This window comes from Lagopus muta, chromosome 7 (assembly GCF_023343835.1).
Source record: "Lagopus muta isolate bLagMut1 chromosome 7, bLagMut1 primary, whole genome shotgun sequence".
NCBI classification, from domain to species: Eukaryota; Metazoa; Chordata; class Aves; order Galliformes; family Phasianidae; genus Lagopus; species Lagopus muta.
The window spans coordinates 49,258,344-49,278,860 of record NC_064439.1 but is presented as its reverse complement, the minus strand read 5'-3'; the positions used below and the strand labels follow the sequence as shown (position 1 = coordinate 49,278,860).

Below are 20,517 nucleotides of genomic sequence, written 5' to 3'. Positions count from 1 at the left end.
GAATTGTCCAGTGGGGAGTAGGTGCTTAGTGCCAGAACAAGGTCATTTTACTGTTTATCTACCTCTGTTTTCTTGCTATTTTCATTTGCTCTCGTCCAGGTGGTGGTTTCAGCCAAACAGTCAGACCTTCTGTTTCACCAAATCTCTCTGTGTTGCAGCATTTAAAACCATTTCAGAGGTTTGCTTACAGCTCATAGTGGATTTTAAATTCCAACAGCACTATAAATTGTAATTTGTAGTTTAACCCCTAGAACTCTTGCCTGTTCTTCTGCAGTAAAATCGCAGGTGAATTCCACTGCCTTCCATCACCTGTGACTATGACACATGCCTTTACTCAACCACTTATGCATTTATATACAGCAGGGTAACTCCTATGGCTAAAAAGGACTGCTCCTGTACGGTTTATTATTGGTATTTTCAATACTGCTAACACTACTGCTATTTAAGTAAAAGCTTTTCCATTCCCTCTTTCAGCAGGACAAAAATTAAGCCAATGCTGGTAATACTAAAAAAAATCATCCCACTCTTTAGTAAGACAGAAGAAGGGATAAAATTGAAAGAATTGCACAATTTCACAGATTATGAGACCTGGCTTGTTTGTGTTTTTCTTCTGGAGAAGCACTGACTTGTTACTAGTAGGTTCAAGGCTGGCCAGTACCTGAGCTTTGGACAGAGTCACCCAATCACCATTCGACCTATTTAGTGATAAAAGGGACAATTCTGGTTTATATAAAACACAGAATAAATTGCACTGACCTGTAGCCTGTACTGTTCACTGGGTGTGGAAGGATTTTGACGGATTAGTGTGTATTCTTTTCAATTAGAGTAGAAAGTATTCCTGCATTGGGAGTTCACGTTGCCAGTTGTATAACCAAGATGTTATAATCACAATACAATTGTGTATAATCAGTAGATATCAAGATGTTATAATTGCAATACAATCAAAAGAGTAAGGCAAAGCAAACAAGGATCACAAAAGAGAATAAGTGGAAGAGCTTACCCTTGGGTTGAGCTCACTAGAAGATACCAAAGAGGAGGATCTCCAGAAGAGATCCTTCCCCTCTGGTAGCCAGCTCTTAAATAGGTCCAGGATTGCCTTCACCTGTGCTCCTCTGGCTGACTCATGGCTCACCTCAGGTGATTAATCAGAGGTTCAGGCCGTGACTCAGCAGTTCCCATACACCAGTATTTCTGGTAATAAAAAAACGTTATATATTCAAGCACTAGCAGGGAAGTAATTTTCTAATGTTAAAATTAATTCCCAAAGTTGCTTAATTCTCAGTACTCAGTTTTTTAGGTAACAGCAAAACAGGAGCGTGGAGGATTTATTGAATTTATACTCGTTTTTTTTCTTACTGAAGAAAGAGGTTTGTTTTATTCAGACATCAGTGTGAACTGGAGCGATGGTGTCAGTTGCATACTGCAGATCAAAGATCTGAGTCTCTTTCATTTCTTACTTGGAAGAGCTTCCATTTTCCAGAAGAAGCTGATGCACCTCACACAGCTTTTGCAGTGAAGATGCTGGGGCTGGAGGCATTTGAGACTACTGTGATCTGCACAGGGCAAGATGGATGGCATGAGTAGAGATGTCACTGCAATTCAGTGTAACCTCTACTATCGTGCTTCCAGACTGCAGACAGAAAGGAATTTTAACATAGGCAAAACAAGTGAGTCTTGCTTCCATCTCCCTGCATACATTCCTCAAGGGACCTTTCATTTTCTAAGCTTACATTGAATCCTAGTGTCACTGGGGTGAAGACTACAAGGATTAAAGTAGCGACAGAAAACTGGGAGGCAAAGAATTTGGTATCAAGTCAGACTGAGATTTTTAACAATTATTTTAGAGCAGAGTGCATTTATCAAAAATTTGTATTACTTTTATGGGCAGCAGTGATCATGCTGCTTAATGCTGCATTAAAATACATTTAAACCTGCTATCCATGTGTTTTGCCACAATCTAATTGCTGTGTAGTCGAGATAGCTAGAAGCTGTTACTGTAGAGTCAACAAGTGTTTGCTTCGAGTTTAAGTACTTCTAGCCTGCATGAGGGAACTGCATGATTCAGACTGCTGAGCTTGCTGTTGATACATCAGTGTGAATACTTATAAGAAGTGGAGGAACAACCCCTTTTTTACACTGATGCAAATCATTCCCTTTTCAAGAATCACACTGAGCTAATGCTGCAACAAGGGAAGAGGAATCAGGCTAATTGACAACTTCTGTGGCTGATTACAGAGCATAAACCACAAAAAACAGAGCAAATATGAACTTCAAAAAACACTGATTGCCAGCTGGGGAGTAGTATCAGCAGTAATTGGATTATAAGTAGTAGTTGCACAACACTTAAAATCAAACCACTGCCTCCTGTGGCTTAATGAAAATCATTAGGTTAATGTGAAATCACACTTTTGAGTTGTATTCTCTTAGCAGATGTTAGGAATTAACATGTTATGCCATGGAGTTGGCAGAGAAGAGGCATCTTCACTTCTCTGTTGTGTGTCTATTTTCTTAAGCATAGTTAAACTTTGCAGATTAGGATCTCAGGGATCTCCAGAACAAGAAAAAAAAAGAAAAAAGAAGACAGAGAGTAAACACTTGCATATGAGGCAGGCGTACACCCTGTGTTGCTAACTGCAGGAAGGCACCAAGGCTCACACCTATTGATTACTGGCCGTTCCACATTCCTAATGCTTTTTTCTTTGTCTGTAGATTTGTAGTAGCCTTCTGGTTGCTATGGCAATTAAACTACACCAAACAAAATGATTTGGTTGTTATTTCCAGATGCTAAGAAAGCAGTATGTGGACCAAGTTGAGAAATTGTGGCTGTTTTCAGATGAGTGCGCTGCCAAGTCGCATCTCTGTTGAAACTGAAGACAGCTTCGCTATGAGCAGTATTCTTGCACTTAGAATAACTTCCTAAACAAAGTTCCAAGTACATAGAAAGCACGCACAAAGAACCTTTAAATCTCTGCTTTCAGGATTTCTGTTACATCTGGTTATATTTTCTGACTGCCTTTAATTTCAACATAATCACTGGCTGGTCTATACATTGATTTCGCTGTAGCCTGTCACCCTCACTGCTATGAGGTGAGGAAGAAATAGTATTTTTCCTGCTTTCTAAGCACACAGTTGAGACGTTCCCTGGTTTAATTTCACTCACCTACAAGATTGTCCCAGCAAGCAGGTGACAGAACTCTCCTTCCATTTATCAGATCTCTATCATTTATCTGACACATTTTTTTTAACACACGTGCAAACACCCCTTAACTTCACTCAGAGAAAATACCTTAAGATTGAGTTACCGTGACTTTCTCTTTTGTAAGTCTTGTATTATCTCTTACCCCCCTGCCTTTTTTTTTCCCCACAAAGTGGTTATTGAATCAACTGTATCTTAAGGCTTTTGCATGTAGATTTTCCATAGAAATAAGCCTGCTTTTGCTGTCTCTTCTGTTAGATCAAGCTTGGTATGTCCTTCAGGGTTCTACTCTCAGTCTGCTGGAGCATGTGGTGGAATCGGTCCTTTTTTAAGCTGCACACACACATACACACATAGCCAAATACACCCAAAACTCAGCATATGTATGTATACTGAAACAGTAAATCCTCGATGGGAGACAAAGCTGGAGGGAAGAAGGGAAGAAAACTACCTCAGGAAAGTGCAAAATGAGGCACTTTCTCTCCTCAGCAGCCCCAGAGCATGCTATTTTTCAGTCCATGAATGACAAGGAAGGAGATGTGTGTTTCAGAGAGAAGTGAGTTTTAAGAAAAATAAAAAGTCTGTGTGCACAGGGACTTTTCAGTATATATCATTTACTGTAAATGAAAAAAAGAACGTTCAGCTTTAGCCTAGTTGCAGTTACTGTAGTACAAAATTCTATTTCAGAAGCTTTTAAATTGCTAGGAGATGAGCTGCAAAGCAACTTTCCTCTGTCTTATAAACTTTCCAGTGTGCAGACAGAAAAAGCTGGTTTCTGGTTTCATTCTAACTGTACTGATGCATCACAGAAAAACAGCAGGAACACATGTAATGAAAGCGTATACCTTTACTAGCAGTTAGGCTGTTGCTGTGTAAGAATCCAAAAACAAATAGTTCCATTCCTGGGGTTTTACTTACAGGCCTGGGGAAGATCTTCAGCATAGCAGATTTCCCTCTCCAGCACCTCTTGGCAAGGAGGTCCTCTGGTGTAAGACTGGCTCCTTAGAAGCACATTCTTTGTTCCCCCTGAGGTTCGGCATCAGCCTCACTCAGTTGTTTCAGCAGAAAGCAGAAGTCCACGCTGTGTTGCACCTTCCTGTAAAGTGACATCAAGGAGTAGAAAGCTCAAGAAAGATATTAAGACCTGCATTCATTTTTCTGTTTCTTCGCAGACTTCACAACATGCTTTGCCCTTTCTCCACATTCTCTTTCCACCAGCCGTTTCTATTTTCTTTCCTCAGCTGACGCTCCATTTGAAGCACTTGCTTCTCTCTTTTGCTCTGTTCTTAGGACACTTAAACTCTTTTATGACTTAAGCAATTCCTAAGCTACTCTTCTCACAGCTATCTGTACCACACAGTCCTGTTTGTGCCGGTCTGATTACCACTGTTCCATAGTTCTGCCAACAAAGCAGCTCTTCCAACTGCTTTCAAATCACAGCTTGAATAGTTTAAAGTATTTTTTAGACTGAACTTACTGATGTCTGAAACAGGAAAGCTAACTCCAGTGAGCTTTTCCAAAAGCAAATTTCACAATAGAAGCTGTCAGTCACCTCACTAGTAATAAATTGCAACTTCAGTTGGAAAACGCTCAGCAAAGGCACTTCCATCTGTAATCTGCCTGCATCCTCTTCCTTTTTACTTGCTGCACATTCTTTTCAGGCTCTTGCTTCACTACCTTTGTCCTGAGGTCAGGCAGACCCTCTTTGGTTGTTGTCTGTTTTTCTCTCCTCCCTCTCCCTATTTTTTCTTTTTAACTAATTCAAAATTCTAAGCATCTTTCAAAGAGGTAAAGACAAAAAGCTTTTTAGGTACCAAGCAAAATTCATTCCTACTGAGTAACAAAGATAGGTGAAATTAATAGCTTCAGTGACACTAACTTGTTAAGAGATACAGATTACACATCCTTTCATTAAAACCTGGATTACACCAAATAAAACTGAATACTGTTCTTATTTGCCTAGTCAGCTATACATAGATCTCATCAAATCCCAAATCACCCCCTCCATCCACCAGTCGGTGCCAGAATGAAGTGTTTATCCTGACATCCTGCATAATGGAAGATGTAAACATCACCCAACGACTTCTGCACCAAACCAACACCTTCACTTCAACCAGGCCATAAAGCACCATCATTAGAAAGGTCTCCGATATTTGAAGAATTCAAAAGGCACCCATGGTTGGATAAGGAGAGGATCAGGCTGGGAGTGTCCTGCAACTCCTGCCACTCTGACCTTCCTGCTTTTAAACCCAAGGCAATGAAAAACCTCCCTGCAGCCACAGAGGTGGAGGAGGAGAGTGTGCATGCCAGGCCACCTTCTGCTGTCCCTTCTTGCTCCCAAGAATCCACAAATTGGATTAGAGAAACTGACTTAAGTAACTCTATGTCATGGCTGTGTAATCCTTCTGTGAACCTAAAGATACAGCTCTCACTTTTAGAGTATAGTACCAAACTCAATATGCCTTTTTATCTGATTTAGAGGTCAGTACTCAGTTATTTTGCCACTGTATCTTTCTGGACAGGCCACTGTGAATGATGAGTGCAGGCAGAGAAGTGGGGCACAGTTCTAGAAGCAGCTTTGAACCCTTCTAGTCCTCCATATAGAAATTCGTCTTGGCAATGTTACTTTTAGCGTGAAGTTAACCAACACAGAAGCATTGGAATCAAATTGTAACAAAGACACCTCTTGCTAAGCATGAGCACTGCCTAATGACTGAAGAGGATCCAGTGTTTTATTCCTCCCTCCTTCCATTCCCTAAACTTGTTAACCAAGAAGAACTTCCAGAGCAGGCTTCAAATGCACACATCCCAGGAGGAGATGTACCAGCAGGGAGGGAGCTGTGCTTTCCAACTCATCCCAACTGGAAATGATGCTCTGAGCACCTGTGCTATGACTAGTCATTAAAATGTTCCAGATTCTCAGTTAAGTCTGCAATGCTACTTTCGTTTTCCTGTTTTCAGGTTTGCTGCAAAGAATGCAAGTAGATGCAAAAACACTATTTTTAACAATAGGAAAGAAATCTTCTTAGGCTGTTGGACTGAAAGGCTTGAAAGGCTTCTCAACTGAATGGTTGAGAATCTCCAGTGATTTCACAGATAATCCATATATTTGTATAGATCACTGGATTTTGTCTTCTGTCTAATGTAAAATCTGCAATGACAGCAGGAACAATTTCACACCTATACAACAGTCTACATTTTAGTGCACAGTGCTGCAGAAATGGAGGTCGCAGTCTCCAAAGAGCCTGAGAGGGATACTTGTGTTGTTGAATTTCACTGCAAATGGAAAAGATCTATGCCATGATCAGAAGTGTAGCTCTTTCCAGAGGGAGATTCTCAAGCAATGGTAAACTGGTAAAGCAGTTTTTAGCTCTACTAGCCATTAATTTAATTAGTCTTTTCTAATTATTTTTATGACCAGTGCCTCAGGTGCAGCTGATAGCTGCATAATCCAGCCAGGCTCCTGCTTCCTCATCTCCTGGAGACGAACGTTCTTCTGCTATTCTGATTTAGGACTCAGACTGCAAAACAGTGACAGTTCCTATACACAGCGTAGTGTCACAAGCTTTCTGTGCTGTGTTTTACAGAAAACAGTCCACAGGTTGAGGTTTCAAGTCTTCAAGTTTGTTGGTGTTTTGCTTTGTTGGTTGGTGGGGTGTTTGTTTCCACAGGAAACTTAGTGCCGTGATCTCTTTCTAGAGCATAGAACTAAATTATTTTCTTTTAGTGTATCTTACTTTCTAAAAGCTACCAAAAAATGAAATTAAAAAAAAAAAAATAAAGTTTAAAAACAGTAATGCATCATTAGTAGTGCCTGAACTCCTGAAACACTGAATTCAATATTCTAACAACATATATTGTATGACGTGGGCCTTTCACAAAATGCTGGGTTCATAACACAACCTTGTTGTTTTTTTTCTGACTGATTTGAGAACAGTTAATGTCAACCTGCAAGTTTTTCTTTCCCACTTATAAATGGTTTCACAACTGCTGTGCAGAGCAGCAGCAACTGTCAGCTTTTCCAGCGTGGTTTGAGCCATGCTCTTCACAGAAATCCGGTTTCCTGGGTCTAACTGCTTGTAAATATGATGCTGCTGGTGTCCAGAGGAATAGCTGCTGCTGATGGTTTCTCTCCTGCCCTCTGGAATCCTCCAGCAGTGTCATGCAAGCAGTGGCTCCACTGGAACTCGAGCATAATTCTCCCTTTAAATGGTTGCTGAGCAGCAAAGCACACACTTCTACATCCTCTGTGCTGGGTTTGCCTCGTTACACTGGTACAGGTTGCTCATTTATCCCCTTTGCAAAGAGCAGCAGCAGTTCTGCATATTGTTCTCACTCAAAATACAGCTGGAAACAGACTCCCTCGGGTTGGGTCAGTGTTGGTGACGATCTCAACTCCGTGTTGTTCTGCACACTCAGCTGACCTTCACCATCACCTGCGGCCTCTTCTGTTGTCTCAAGGATGTCTGAAAATGTTTTAGCTTGTCAGTGTAACCAGTCCCTCTCGTACTGCATTTTTCTTTTCAGTTCTGTAGAAATAACAGATGATCACACCTAAACCACCAACGCTTGGGTGCTGGTTGCTCCTCTTCCAAGACAAACCCAAAAGAAACACGCATTTCAAGCAGTCATGCCAGTTTCACCAAAATCTTTTGGTGAAAATTAAGCCTTCTTTGAAATGCTGACATTTTCTCAAACATTTCTTTTTCATTCATATTGTTTCAGAAAGAACAGCAAATGTTTTTAAATAAATGTTGCTTTAAGAAAAAAAAATAATTGAAAAGAATACTTGATTTACCTACCGGCCTACTGACTGCATACTGTGCCACCGTATGACTCCTTAGAATTCTTTTCCTATAAATTCCATATTACACAAGAATCCATATTTAAATGAATTGTGTGAAAGTTGAGAGGCTGCAAGGGGGCGATGTTTGTGATCTACAACAAAAGAAGGAAAAAAATGAAGAGTCTGCCATGAGATCAGCTGAAAGAGAAAGCCACCTCTGGTTTGTCTTACAGTATAAGCTGAAACAGAGTTGTGTTTATGACAGAGCAGGTCTGCAATTCGGTGGGATTTCTTTTGCCATTGTGCCCAAAAGGCAAGGTTGTAATTGCAAGTATGGTGTGCAAATAAAAATTCTTACTGCTCCATGCACTGCTTCTTTTGCTGTCCTGTGTAACTGTATGTGCTTGTGGGGAAGTCAGAGCAGGATCTGCAGGCTGTAACAAGAAGCAATGTGTGGAGAAAAGCATTCGCAGCTCCTAACAAAGCCTGCCAGGCTTACAGTGATACCTTCCTGGTGTGGAGCCACCAGACCATCTGCGGATAAGTTTTTAATTAGTATTTGCCACCCCCTTCTCCTAGCCATCATTAACAGCTTTCTGTTCACTTCCCATGTCTGCTGTACTCCTTAGCCTGATTTTTCCCCCAGTGATGAACAATTGTCACCAGTAAATAAACACATTTTTACAACTGCTGTTCTTCAGTAGCACGACGGATGGCAGGGAGGGGTGCACAGTCCCACAGCACACTGCAGCTCACTGTAACAGCTTGCTTTATGGAGAATTCACAAGGTATGAACAGGCTGAGCAGCGGTGCAGGGCAGCAGAGGCAGCAGCCCCACCTCCCTGCAGTGCTGGCCCTGCAAGCAGCCCACCTCCATCGGCACAGGGGCAAAAAGGAACAGCAAACACTGGGGGAGATGAGAAAATTATCTTTTTCTCCAGCAGGAAAAATAGGAGATGAATATGGCGACGTCAGTAATACTGGATTTTCAGTTGTTACACAACAATATTTGTTTTTTACATTATTATCTGTTATTATTGCATGGGAATAGTAATGTTACTGGACAAGAACCTCCTCCAAAAATTCAGAGCTTCCTCTGGCTCCCCAAGGAAGAGGACCTCCATGTTATCTCACCTAAATGCAGAGAAAGGCATTGGAGTTTCACAAACTGGAACATCCCTTTGCTCATCCTCGTGCAAAGTGCTGTAACCCAGGTAGAACCATGGGACAACCCAAATCCACTCTTTATTGGCTGTGGACGCTCTGTGTGACCTCAGACAAGTCCCGTAGCCCAGATTCCCAAACAAGTAACTCCTGTATCTGCCACCACCCCAAAGACACGTGGGAAAGGTCATGCTGTGCTGCTGAGAGGCAGCCCTCCACCTCTGACAGGAGCCCTTACGGGTAGGGGAACCACCGCACTCAGTTCGTACCAGTTTCTCATTTAGTGATTTTCTCACCCAGAAATACCAGATTTGCCTCCGCTCCCTAGGAGGAGGATTTCTACAGTAAGTCAGGGCTCAGACTGGCTGGCAACTGGGGGGGAAAAAAGGTATACGAGAGAGATTCTTGTTGGATGTGCTTTGTTTTGTAGAGACTAAAGTGGGCCACTGTAAAAAAAAAGGAATAGAAAAGATGGTATTTTCAGGAAACTTTTGGCCTTAAACATATGGATGAATGCACTTCTCTTGCATTTCACTGCAAGATGCTCTGAGGTTCCAGCATTAAGCACGTTCCCTGCTTTGCTCTGGCAGATGTTGCCCTGCACAGCACCTCCTCCTCCTGGCTCCACAGGGCTCCCAGAAGGAATACAGCTCCAAGGCAAGAGTTTGCCATGCAGCTCTAAGATCCCTTCATACACTTTCTTCTCCATAATCTGCTGCATGAAACAATTTGAAACAGGAACAAGGGGGAAAAAATATGCCTGTCATTATTTCTAGAGCACCAACACAGCTACTGGATTACTTGGCAGAACAGAAGAGAAAGACTTTGGAGAAGAGATGCAATGCAGCAGGAAACTTTGCCATGGGGCTGGGCCATTCTGATGGCTTGACTTATAGTGATTTATTGACAGGAAGGTGTTTTTTTTTTTTGGCTTAGGCCTTATTATTCTTAATTTAGAGGAGAAGCCCAGAGGACAGGCTATTCCTATCTCCAGAAACAAAACTTGTCAGTGTAAGGAGCATCTCCCTGCCACCACTCTATGGAGAGGAGAAAGCCAGCAACCATTACAAAGTTCAGCACAAGCCATTAAATTCAGCTGTGAGGGATAGGATGAGGGAGAGCTTCCATCCATTGCATTGTGCCCACCCTGGCAGGGCTGCAAGTGCAGGGAGCTGGGAAGCCCAGCATGCATGGCGGGGGACAGCAAGGGAATTCTCATGGGGAAGCTGACACCCCAAACCTCCACAAAGGATAATAAAGCTGGAGAAAAACAAAGAGAAGCAACAGCAGCCCTTTTACGTCTCTTCCACACCGTATTTCCTGGTGTTGAAGAAGTTTTTGCACATCCTCTTTGAAAGAGGCCTTGTGAGAGACCCATTCATATCACAAGGATTCCCCACAGCAGCAGCACCTCCCAAGTGCCCCTGGAGGAACTGTTTCTGCAGAATTGAAACTGAGCTGTGAGAGGTGATTGGAGTATGGCCTATTAGCAAGTGCTGTTATACCTGAAGAAAGTGAAACATTGCAGTAGAACTCATATTTCTTTCCTAGTTGAATTACACTGATGGCAAGCTCCCTCCACAGGCAATAAAAAAGAGGCTGAACTAAGCAGACACAACATGCAGGGGGCTCAAAGGAGAGCCCCTCAGCAACGTGGAGGTAATTGCAGTCAGCTGGGAAAAGGAAGCAGCTCTTGTTTGTCAAACCAAATTCTTTCTCCGCTTGTTTGCTGTGGCTGCCAGGAGCTCCGACGTCCCCATGCAACGGGGAGCTGGTGGATGTCATGGATGTAATCCCTTCTGCCGGATGCCTTACAAATAGGAGCAGCCGAATCTTGTTCCATCTCATTTAATAGCACGGGCTGCAAGGTGGAATACTTTTTCTCCTGTTCTTTGCCACTGACTTCACACACACGGTCCTTGACGCAGGCTGTGGCACTGCAGCCATTTCTGCCCCTCTCCTCTCTCACTTGCTGCAGCTTTTAGAAGGTTGACTCACACAGATCCAGCTGGGATGATTCCCGTTGCCCTTTGCACAGCACCCATCTGATCTGCTGTGTGCAGGTCACCACTTGCATAACGTGGAACAAGCTGCCTGCCTGAAGAACAGCCCAGGCTTTTCTTAGAGCTGCTGCCAATATATTTACTGTCAGAAAGGAAGATCCTTTTGGCCGCTGCTAGACATTCTGTCAGCTTAACGTCAGCATGACCAGCACTGACCTGTGACTTCCCCTTCACCCTCTGCACGGGGTGTTTATCAACAAGCTGCTGGTGTAAAGGCAGCAACCTCCTGCTCAGCCTGCGGCTAACGATGCGGAAGGTACAGCAAGTGACTTGGCTTTGGATGAAAACACAGCATGTGTGGGAAAAGGCATCTTTTTCACTATGTTAACTGACACAGCAGGAAAACAAAGCATTGAGGCCTAAGGCACTCATAGCACAACCGCTGGGGCCACGCTCTATCTGCCTTGCTGCCCCTGCAGCAACACTGCATCACCAGATCCTGAAAATACCCGACCCTTTGTTTCTGAATCCCACCCTTCAGCATGCTCACCAGCCTCCTTATGGAGCTGGAGAGGGGGAGAACAGCAACCGTGTTTCTGCTTGGCCAGCAGAGAATGCCCTAAAAACACTCAGGTAGGAGATTGTTGCAGTTGCAGCAGCCTCCCACTCACCCTTTGAATTGCACCCCAGCATGCAGCCGTGCCTGCAGCACCATTGCCAAACCACGCGCTGCCCAGGAGCCCGGCTCCAGCACTGAGCATCTGCAGTTCTCCTCCAAAAGGCAGCAGAGAAGGAAATATTTGTTTGAAGAACTAACAACATTTTCACATACTGAAAAATCACGTTCCCATGGATCTTGAGAAAGTAATTAATCCAAAGCTCTCTTAAAATTCCCTTCGATAACCAAAGAGGAAAAACAATGAGAGACTTCAAGTTTTCATGTATTTTATTTACAAGCCACACGATACATTTATATACAAATGGCTTAAAATAACGAAGGGTAAGCAAGCTGAAGCATAACAGTTTGATTATTTTAAATTACGTTGTCTTGAAATAACTCCTGCAATAAAGTATTCTTCACCCTGATAAGCAAAAGTTAGTTCGACTTTAACCCAAGGTCATTTCATTTTTTAAATACAGAATTCATATCACTTTTCTGTGATCCTTTATCTTCTTAACACTCATGTATGAAGAACATCCCACAACCATCAAGAAGGGAAACAGCCAAATTTCCTCCTGTACAAATGCTGTAACAACAGACTGGAGAAATGTAAAATGCTTGTGTGTTTCATTGACTAAGAGAATGCAAGAAATACATGAGATTTCCTCTCTTGGAAACAGGATTCATGGTCTGAGATCCAATTTGCGCGCGGACGAGAGCTGTGTTCCCACTGTCAGAGACCAAACAGATCCCAGTGCAACTGCGCCACACCAGAACCTGCCTGCAGCAGGGACCAGCACAAGGGCAGAGCTCCAAACCCCGCAGAGCTCAACACTGCAGCACTCGGCGCCTCTGCTGTCACACTGCCGCAGCAAGAAGGAAATTCAACACAGACTCGTTTTGTGGAAACATAAGAAAATACAGAAATTTGCCATTTAATTTCCGCCCACCCCCCCCCAGGGAATTCTATTAACATTTAAAGACATGTATTTTTACACCCCTTCCCAAACACCGCTCCGTTTCAGGTCACAGCTAGCAATCCACGACACAAGTCAGTTCCTTTTCCTTTGGCTGATTGTAAGTGTTCTAATACTCTAAGTGCCTTAAGTCACATCCAGCAGTCCGGTCGTGCTCACATTTCTCCTCTTGGTGTGGCTAATGACCGCTCAGTATAAATAACAACGCTTGCTATTCCATGGTCCATGGTTACAGTACTTTGCTATGTTTTAGAAACACAAACACACAACACTTACTTTTTGATGTGGTGTCCAGGTCTCTGTAGCACACTTTGGAATTGCAGCACAGAAAAAGTAAACCCAAAGGGAGGTGGGAAGTAACCAAAGCCATGGCTCCGCAGAAAATCACACGGCTTTCAGAACGCCTGCGACTGCAGCAGAAACGCAACGGCCACGCGAAGCCAAATGTTGCACTAGCACTGACTCGCTCTGCTAAGTGAAGTTTGTTCAAAAGGGTCAAATTCTCAACTGATGTGAGCACCTCTTAATACGGTACAGAAAAGAAACGTTGATAAGTCACACGTGGGGCCAGCACAACCCAAGGTGGGCAGCCCTCGGGCCTGGATAACTCCTAGACCAGGCCCAGACCAGGGGGAGCCAGGCAGATCCCCGGGCTGCAGAGAAGGCAGCAGCCTCCTTGCTCAGCCATCATCCTGTGCTGACTGTCCCCCTGTGCTACACCAGCACCGCTGTCCCAAGCTAACAGTCTTCGGTCACAGGCTGCTAATCCTTACACTGAATTTGGGAAACACGCATCTGCAATAGTGTGCAAGTTTTGGTTTAGATCCACGCGGAAGCCGGCTGTCTACTCCATCTCCTTTGTATCCATCACAGCCACAGCTACTTGTGTCAGCTTCGCTTTTACATCTGAAGACCAAAATCCATCTCAGCACAACAACGTGGCAGCAGAGCAATGCCAGCCAGCAGTGGTGCTGCTCCGCCTGCCTTCACTTGCAGTACTGAAAGTCAAACCACTTAGTCCTCCTTGAAACCTACCTTCCATTTGAACTTGCCTGCTTTTTATTTTTTTCTTTCCAATTTACATTGGAAGTGCAGTAGAGTAACACGAGGCTGCACGTTTTTAGTGAAAACAACGGCCTAAGAGCTGTAAAAGTCTTGCTTAACTCAAAAAACAAACCAACAAACAACTGTCTGAACCTCTTGGGGTTGTTTTTTTTCCTATCAATTAGTAAACAAATAAGCCTCAGCTGATGCTGTCCGTACCTAAATGAGAATAATGATTTCAGCCTTTAAAATTCAACCAGCAGAAAAATGTTACTGAGGTCCTTAAAGGAACCCAACCTGCCTCGCACTCCGGCAAGCTGTGACTTTCCTAAAGCACGCGGCCACGAGCGCTTGTTCCTGACTGCCTGGGCTGATTTTGCCTTCAGAGGGCAGGACTCCCTTCTGTGCCTGGCGAAGGCAGCTGCCGGACTTACAGGGACACCTCCATCTCCCACCTGCCAGATCCTCAATCCACACAGTCAGCACAGTGACTTTCTCCATGCCCTGCATCGCGGCACTCGGCCATCAACAAGAACCGAGGTTTTGAAATTAAAACAAAACATCGACACCTTTGGCTTCTATTCTGAAAGTCCAAAAAGTCACTGACAAGACTACATTTGAAATAGTGTAAGTAGAAATTTTACTTTTTAAAAAGTAATAATTCAACACTCAGTTACATAAGGTACCGATTTGTCAACTGGAGAATCAGTTGGGAAATTGTTTCCAATATGGGCTTTAAAAACATTCTTTTACGTACATGCAAAATATAACCATACCTCCTCTCTGCAGGAGAGGGACCGCTTGTCACCACAGGAAAAAAAACATGCTCCATGTTATGGTTACTGAGGAGTGGCTCTTGGTTCATTAAGAGTTTTAACTACAGTTGTTTTATCTGTTGTTCAGAGAGACTCGATTCCGACTCTAGAATACTGGGTGGATAGCAGATACAAGGACGATTAGTTGGCACAATCAAGAGTTTACAGAATTAGAACTAGTGTAAAATGTCTGCTTTAAATACTGGTCATTTGTCCTTTGTTTACTTCCCATAATGCAGCAGCTGTCGTAATAAGGAGATAGCATCAGCTTTTCACACACAGTAATTACTGCTGTTGACATTTAAGAGGAGAATTTTTTTCACCACTTGGAAAGGACATAAGAAGCATAGTTTATTTGGCAGAGGAGGGAAATCAATTACTACAACTCCAAAGAGGAGCTGAGGAAAAACTGCGCTCTTCACTCTTCTCACTTTTGCAGTTTCTTACGAAGTTCAATTTGGAAATGATGATGATCAAGATAGGATCAGATGTCTAAATAACTGGTCCACATGAAGTAAACAACACAAAGTCATGACCTATTTGAGTTTCCTATTATTATCTGGTTTTCTGATTAACTACCTAGGTTTCAGTATTACTGTAGCATTGATTTATAGAGTACTTCCAACTTTTGCAGACCTTAAGCTTACGTGTTAAGGCACTTACCATTCAAGTAAAACAGTTTATATATAAACGAGCCCGGGAGATGGAGAGAACATTTTACCAGAACATCCATTCTTTTTTTTTCTTTTCTTTTCTTTTTTTTGGAAAGAAAAAATTAACATCGACCAAATATTTATAAAATTTTGCATCAAGAGAAAGGTTGTGTTTTATTATCTGAAATGAGCACAAAGTACGCCTTCCACAATAACACTGAAAGCAGTGCAATGACTGACAGTGACCTTTGACTAAAGGTAGTTCTGTAAAAAGAAAAATACCAAATAAATCAGTGCCCTGCTTTGATTGTTGTAAAATTCTCTTTTTTTTTTTTTTTTTTTACATAAAAGTTGGTCCAAACTTACAAAAAAAGCACAAATGTGCATAGTTCAGAAGATCTGAAAGAGTGCCATAAAAAGCTGATGTCCCTAAATTTAGCATCCACTTAAAACTGCCAAAATACAAAAAAAAAAAATAATAATTCAGAACTAGTTTGTGAACATGTACAATCAATTCATCTCTTTTTCAGACAGCATGAGTTTTAAGCATTTTTAATTTTTCCTACTGTATGCAAGACCCTTTTCCACATAAAAATAAAGCTGTTGAATTAATATTATTCAAGTCTGTTGAATTGCTGCTTTAAACTGCAGCTAGAAAACAAAAAAAAACCAAAGTTTTTCCAGATAAAAACGATGTGCCTGAGGAAAAACAGATACTCAAAATGGTAATCCTCTGCCTCGCCCTCTCACTGCAGACGTGCTAATGTGCCCCCTGTAGCCTTGGGAGTAGCCAGGTCCTTGTGCAGGGGATGTCCAGGTCTGTCCATGCACGTGGCTGATGCCACCGGGGTTCTCCTGTAAGTTACTTCCATAGCTATAGTTGTGCATCTTAGCAGGCAAGGAATGAGTACTCTCCGGCCCCACAGCGTCCCTGCTGTTCCCCAGGACTGAGATTGGGCCGTGGCTGTATTCAAACCTATGGTCTTTATCTCCGCTGAAGAGCATGGGGCCGGCGTTGAGGTAAATGTCTCCATAGCCAGTTACTGAGCTGGGAAAGGACTCTGAAAAGGCAGACGGGGCAGGGGCACCTCCCTGTGAGTGAGATGAAGCAGTACTGTAGTTATCCAAAGGCTGAATATCTGCGTTCCCGAGGAAGCTCCTTCGCTCCAGCGCTCCCGATGACCCGCTTCCTATGCCATCGCTGCCGCCATAGTGAGCAGAGGAGAAGGCAGACGATCCAAAGTTGTCCTTGTAGTCTGGGCCTGCTACATAGGAGTCTCTAGCCTGGTAATCCACGCTCGTCTGTACGGGCTCCTCTGTCGTTGCCTGAGCTTGATGCTGAGCGAGCAGCTGCAGAAGCGCCGCTTTCACTCCTGCGTGAGGATCTGTTCCTGAAGAGTTAGTTATAGGCAAATGCTGGTTCTCTGTCCGATAATCAAGGTCTTCGTCAGTGAGAGGAGGGGGCTCTGGGGGCTCCGGGGGACGCTGGTCTGGAGGCAGGATCCGAGGGCGTTCCTGTTCCGGCGTTCGGTTCAGGAGCCTCATCTCGGCCTGCCTAGCCAGGTCCTCTTGACCTATGAGATGAGAAATGAAAGCTTTGGAGTGAAAATATGCAGTAACAATACCGGAACAGAAAGGGCTCTTTCCTAGAACATCAGAGAGGTTCATTGCCTCAGTTCTCTTTAACTTCTCAGTTAAGTTTTACTCCTGGTCATTTTGGAGTAGGCAACAGCATGGTTGCTTTAAGAAAGTGATACCAGGTTCTCCTCATAGTAAGATTACCAAGCAAGCAAAGTTTAAGAAAAGTGGTGCACATTCCTTTAAAAAAATAATAATAATAATCCTGAAGCAACAGATAAACACAAAAAGTTGAAAGAGTGACCAGAAACATCAGCAAATGGCACATATCAGAAAAGGTCTTCATGGAAAGAAGATTCAGAGAACTGCAAAGGTTAAAAGCAAAATAAAAACAACCTTAACACCCCGCTGCACAAAACCCACTCCTAAGCCACTTCAGAACAGTTTCTTTCAATAGTTGCACACTGCACACCTCAATAAACCACTATAGCTGAAATAGCAGTTCAAGATGACCAAAAACAGAGCTCTAAACATTAAGACAACTAAGCAAGTAGCCACTATAAGCCAATGGAAACATCCAGCCATGTGTGTTACTGACAAGTTATGGGCAGCCAGCTACAGAAACTGCACTAAGAAATTGCTAACAGTGCTCTACTCAGCATTAAAAAAAAATAAAAAAGCAAGCAAATGAACAAAAACTGCAACCTTCACCTCAAAATAGGCTCAAACTAAACACACAGTCAAAAGTGGTAAATTTGAGCTATGAATTCAATAGATGAGCCAGTCCTCTCCAACACCAGCACCGCTAAGAAAAACTCAAACTGCCATAAAAAACAATCAGTGCAACTGTTTCATCAGAATAAGTGCAGGTGCTGCACACCTGTCAGAAGGATCATTTTTTAAATGTAGTAGGTATGGCACCTACTACAGTAAGACACAAAGTCCAGCCACGCATTTACATTCTCACCAAAAATCCCCAAACCAACCAACCTACAACAAAAAAGCCACAAACCCAGCAGCTAGTACTTGAACAGTCACAATGCAAACAAAGGAAGCAACCAAATCGACGTAATAACCTCTCCTGTACTCACACAGACTGGTAATGTTAAGAGGTTAACCCTTTACCCCCAAACTAGCTGCCTTCACAGCTCAAGATACCTGTTGCTTAGCAATGAAAGCCTTCAGTACCTGCAGGAGTATATAATGACTTGATCAGATGTGGGTAACCGGGCGCTGGAGATTCCATGTCGTCCCGGCTGAGAGATGCAGGCGTGGTGGGCTCTGCAGGCTGCCTGAGTTGTAACGACATTTCATTTCCTGATCCGTTTTCCTTCTCCTCCAACACCAAATCTTTTTGTTTTGTTTGCTGAGCCTTTATTAACTGAGACAGCAGAACAGCAAATGCACTCTGTACAGCTGCCTGGGCAGCGTCAGTTTCCACTTTGGGCTGACTCAGCTGAGCAGGTGGCACAGGAGGCTGCGTGACGGTCGGCTGTTTTAGGGACTCCTGTTCCGGCGGTGGCGGTGGAGGCGGCGGCGGCTGCTGTTCTGACTGTTTTTCACCTGCTGACAAAATTCCAGCAGGAAGATTTATTTTATTTAGTTGCTGCTGAGTCTCTGGGTTTACCTTAATATTCAACACTTGGGCAAACTGTGCCAAACTAACACTTGTTTTAGACTGTAGGAGGTTTAGCAGGATTGCCACTTCATTCTGGTTTAACTGCTGTCCAGTGCTTGTTTTTGCTAAAGACAAAAAAGGTGTTTTTAAGAATTATACAGTATTTTCATATTTCAGAAACTCAAAATTAAGACTAATCTAACAAGGCTGTCACAACTGGCAAAGCGTGGTTTTGGACAACACAGAAACGGAATGCTTTTACAGAGAAACTGCCTTTGGGGGAGTATCTATAGGAAATGGAATATAAGATCCAATATAAAGAAAGTGACTTCCAAGGGGCACGCACATGCACTTGGACAGATGAGATACATCAAGCTGGAGCTCAATTTTCCACAATACAACTAAGCTGGGGCTTAAGGCCACCTGCTTTAGGCAGCTGTAAGATTTCCAATCCCCACAAAATTTCCTATCTTTGACATATCACATCCCTCTGTTAAAAAGTGGCCATCTGCAAAACGCATTTGCAGTCACATTCTGGCCTGTTCTTATTCAGCATCTGGATTCTAACACCTGCTCAATTGACCAGGCTGTAGATGACCCAGAAGCTAGCAGTATCAGCACAAGGAAGCAAATGCTGAGCTTGAAGGACAAGTCAATCACTGAGTAGCAGGAAGATTCAGGTGTGTAAGGTACCCCCTTTTCTTAAAAAACAACAACAATATGGTGTTTATTTGACATAAGAGGGTGCTGATGAAGGGGGAGGTAAGTAAGGAAGTCAGAATACAGAACTATTTTCTAAATTTCAAGCAGTCACTGTGTCAGTTATTCAGAAAGGGGAAGTGAAGCAGCATGCCCCATAACCAGATGATTTAGAAAAGAAAGGTGAAAATTAAAATGGATGTGTTTTTCTCTGAATTTCTGTAACCCAGCTCAACGTGCACACATTCTGCCTTCCTGCTAATACACTAAGACACTCATTCCTGGCACATTCAGAGCCACACCTGAGAAAAACAGTCACACAAAAATTAAGTGGTTGCCTTGCAAGACTACCAAGAGCGCAACTGGAAAGTGCTACAAAAGTCACAACCTACTTGTGGATGTACACCAGGATGCAAGCACCTGGATTCTACTCTGCCAGGTTCTAAGGACTTTAAAGATTTTATACGTCCAAATACAAAAATAAAACCATCTTCTATTTAGCAATAGATTAAAACCATTAACGTTTAATGCCTTGCACTGCTGGATCTCAGCCAGCTGTCATGCTTGACAGTATTTTGTGACATCTGAGGATGGTATGCTCAGGAAGATAACAAATTACATTCCAGCTTCTCTCAGCTTGTCAAGGTGCAAATTCAGCAGAAAGTGCCCCCAAGGGTAACTAACCTACCTGTTACACAACTCTTTGACTAGTTTCAAGTCTATTCCAAGCACAGACAACACTCTGGGAAACCTATCAGTTTCTACCAGAACAAAATGAATGAGCTGTACACAGCTCCTGTTAAATTATAAGATGTAATAACCAGCGTTCTCATTCATGAAGCAGAACATCAGCAATTTATCTATTTTTAACCACTTTTTGGCACACACACACAGACACAAAAAAAAAAGCAACAGTTTTGCTTAAAGCACGCATTTTCCATTTATACACCTGATCCTTTAGCATGCCTTACGGGTGATTTTAACTAAGGTTTATTAGGATTTCAAGAGCTTCACTTAATACAGAAAAAACCTATATGGTGAACTGTCTAAGCTCTTTTTGTCTTCTTCTTTTACACCTACATGTATTTTTCTACCTGATTATGTGTAAGCAGTATGTCAGCTCTGAAAGATTTCCTTCTCTCTTTTTTTTTCTTTAATAGTTTTTCTTTCTTTTTCTTTTTTTAATGTTTCATTTTAATGACTGATTACAGCAGGTCGCCAACATGCTAACTGCTACAGAAGCACAAGGAAAACTGCTACTGTCCTCTGGGCTTTAAGCCTCAGTTTGCATTTGTGGGGAAAACACTGCGAGGGCTGCAGAAA

At 42.8% G+C, this 20,517-nt stretch overlaps 1 protein-coding gene across 9 annotated transcripts in view; it reads right to left on the bottom strand.

Annotated features, from left to right (window-relative positions):
- Positions 1–20,517, bottom strand: part of CDK13 (cyclin dependent kinase 13) — a 72,090-nt gene that overhangs the window by 3,950 nt on the left and 47,623 nt on the right. For 5 of the 9 annotated variants that reach the window (XM_048951240.1, XM_048951242.1, XM_048951243.1 and 2 more), the window contains exons 13-14: positions 18,066–18,620; positions 1,001–16,873 (exon numbers count right to left, since the gene is read on the bottom strand). In XM_048951240.1, coding sequence (XP_048807197.1) covers positions 16,017–16,873; positions 18,066–18,620 — 1,412 coding nt within the window. In that variant the 3' untranslated portion in view covers positions 1,001–16,016. The remainder of the gene's footprint in view (positions 1–1,000; positions 16,874–18,065; positions 18,621–20,517) is intronic. The other 4 variants (XM_048951245.1, XM_048951247.1, XM_048951246.1 and 1 more) reach the window with 2 other exon arrangements.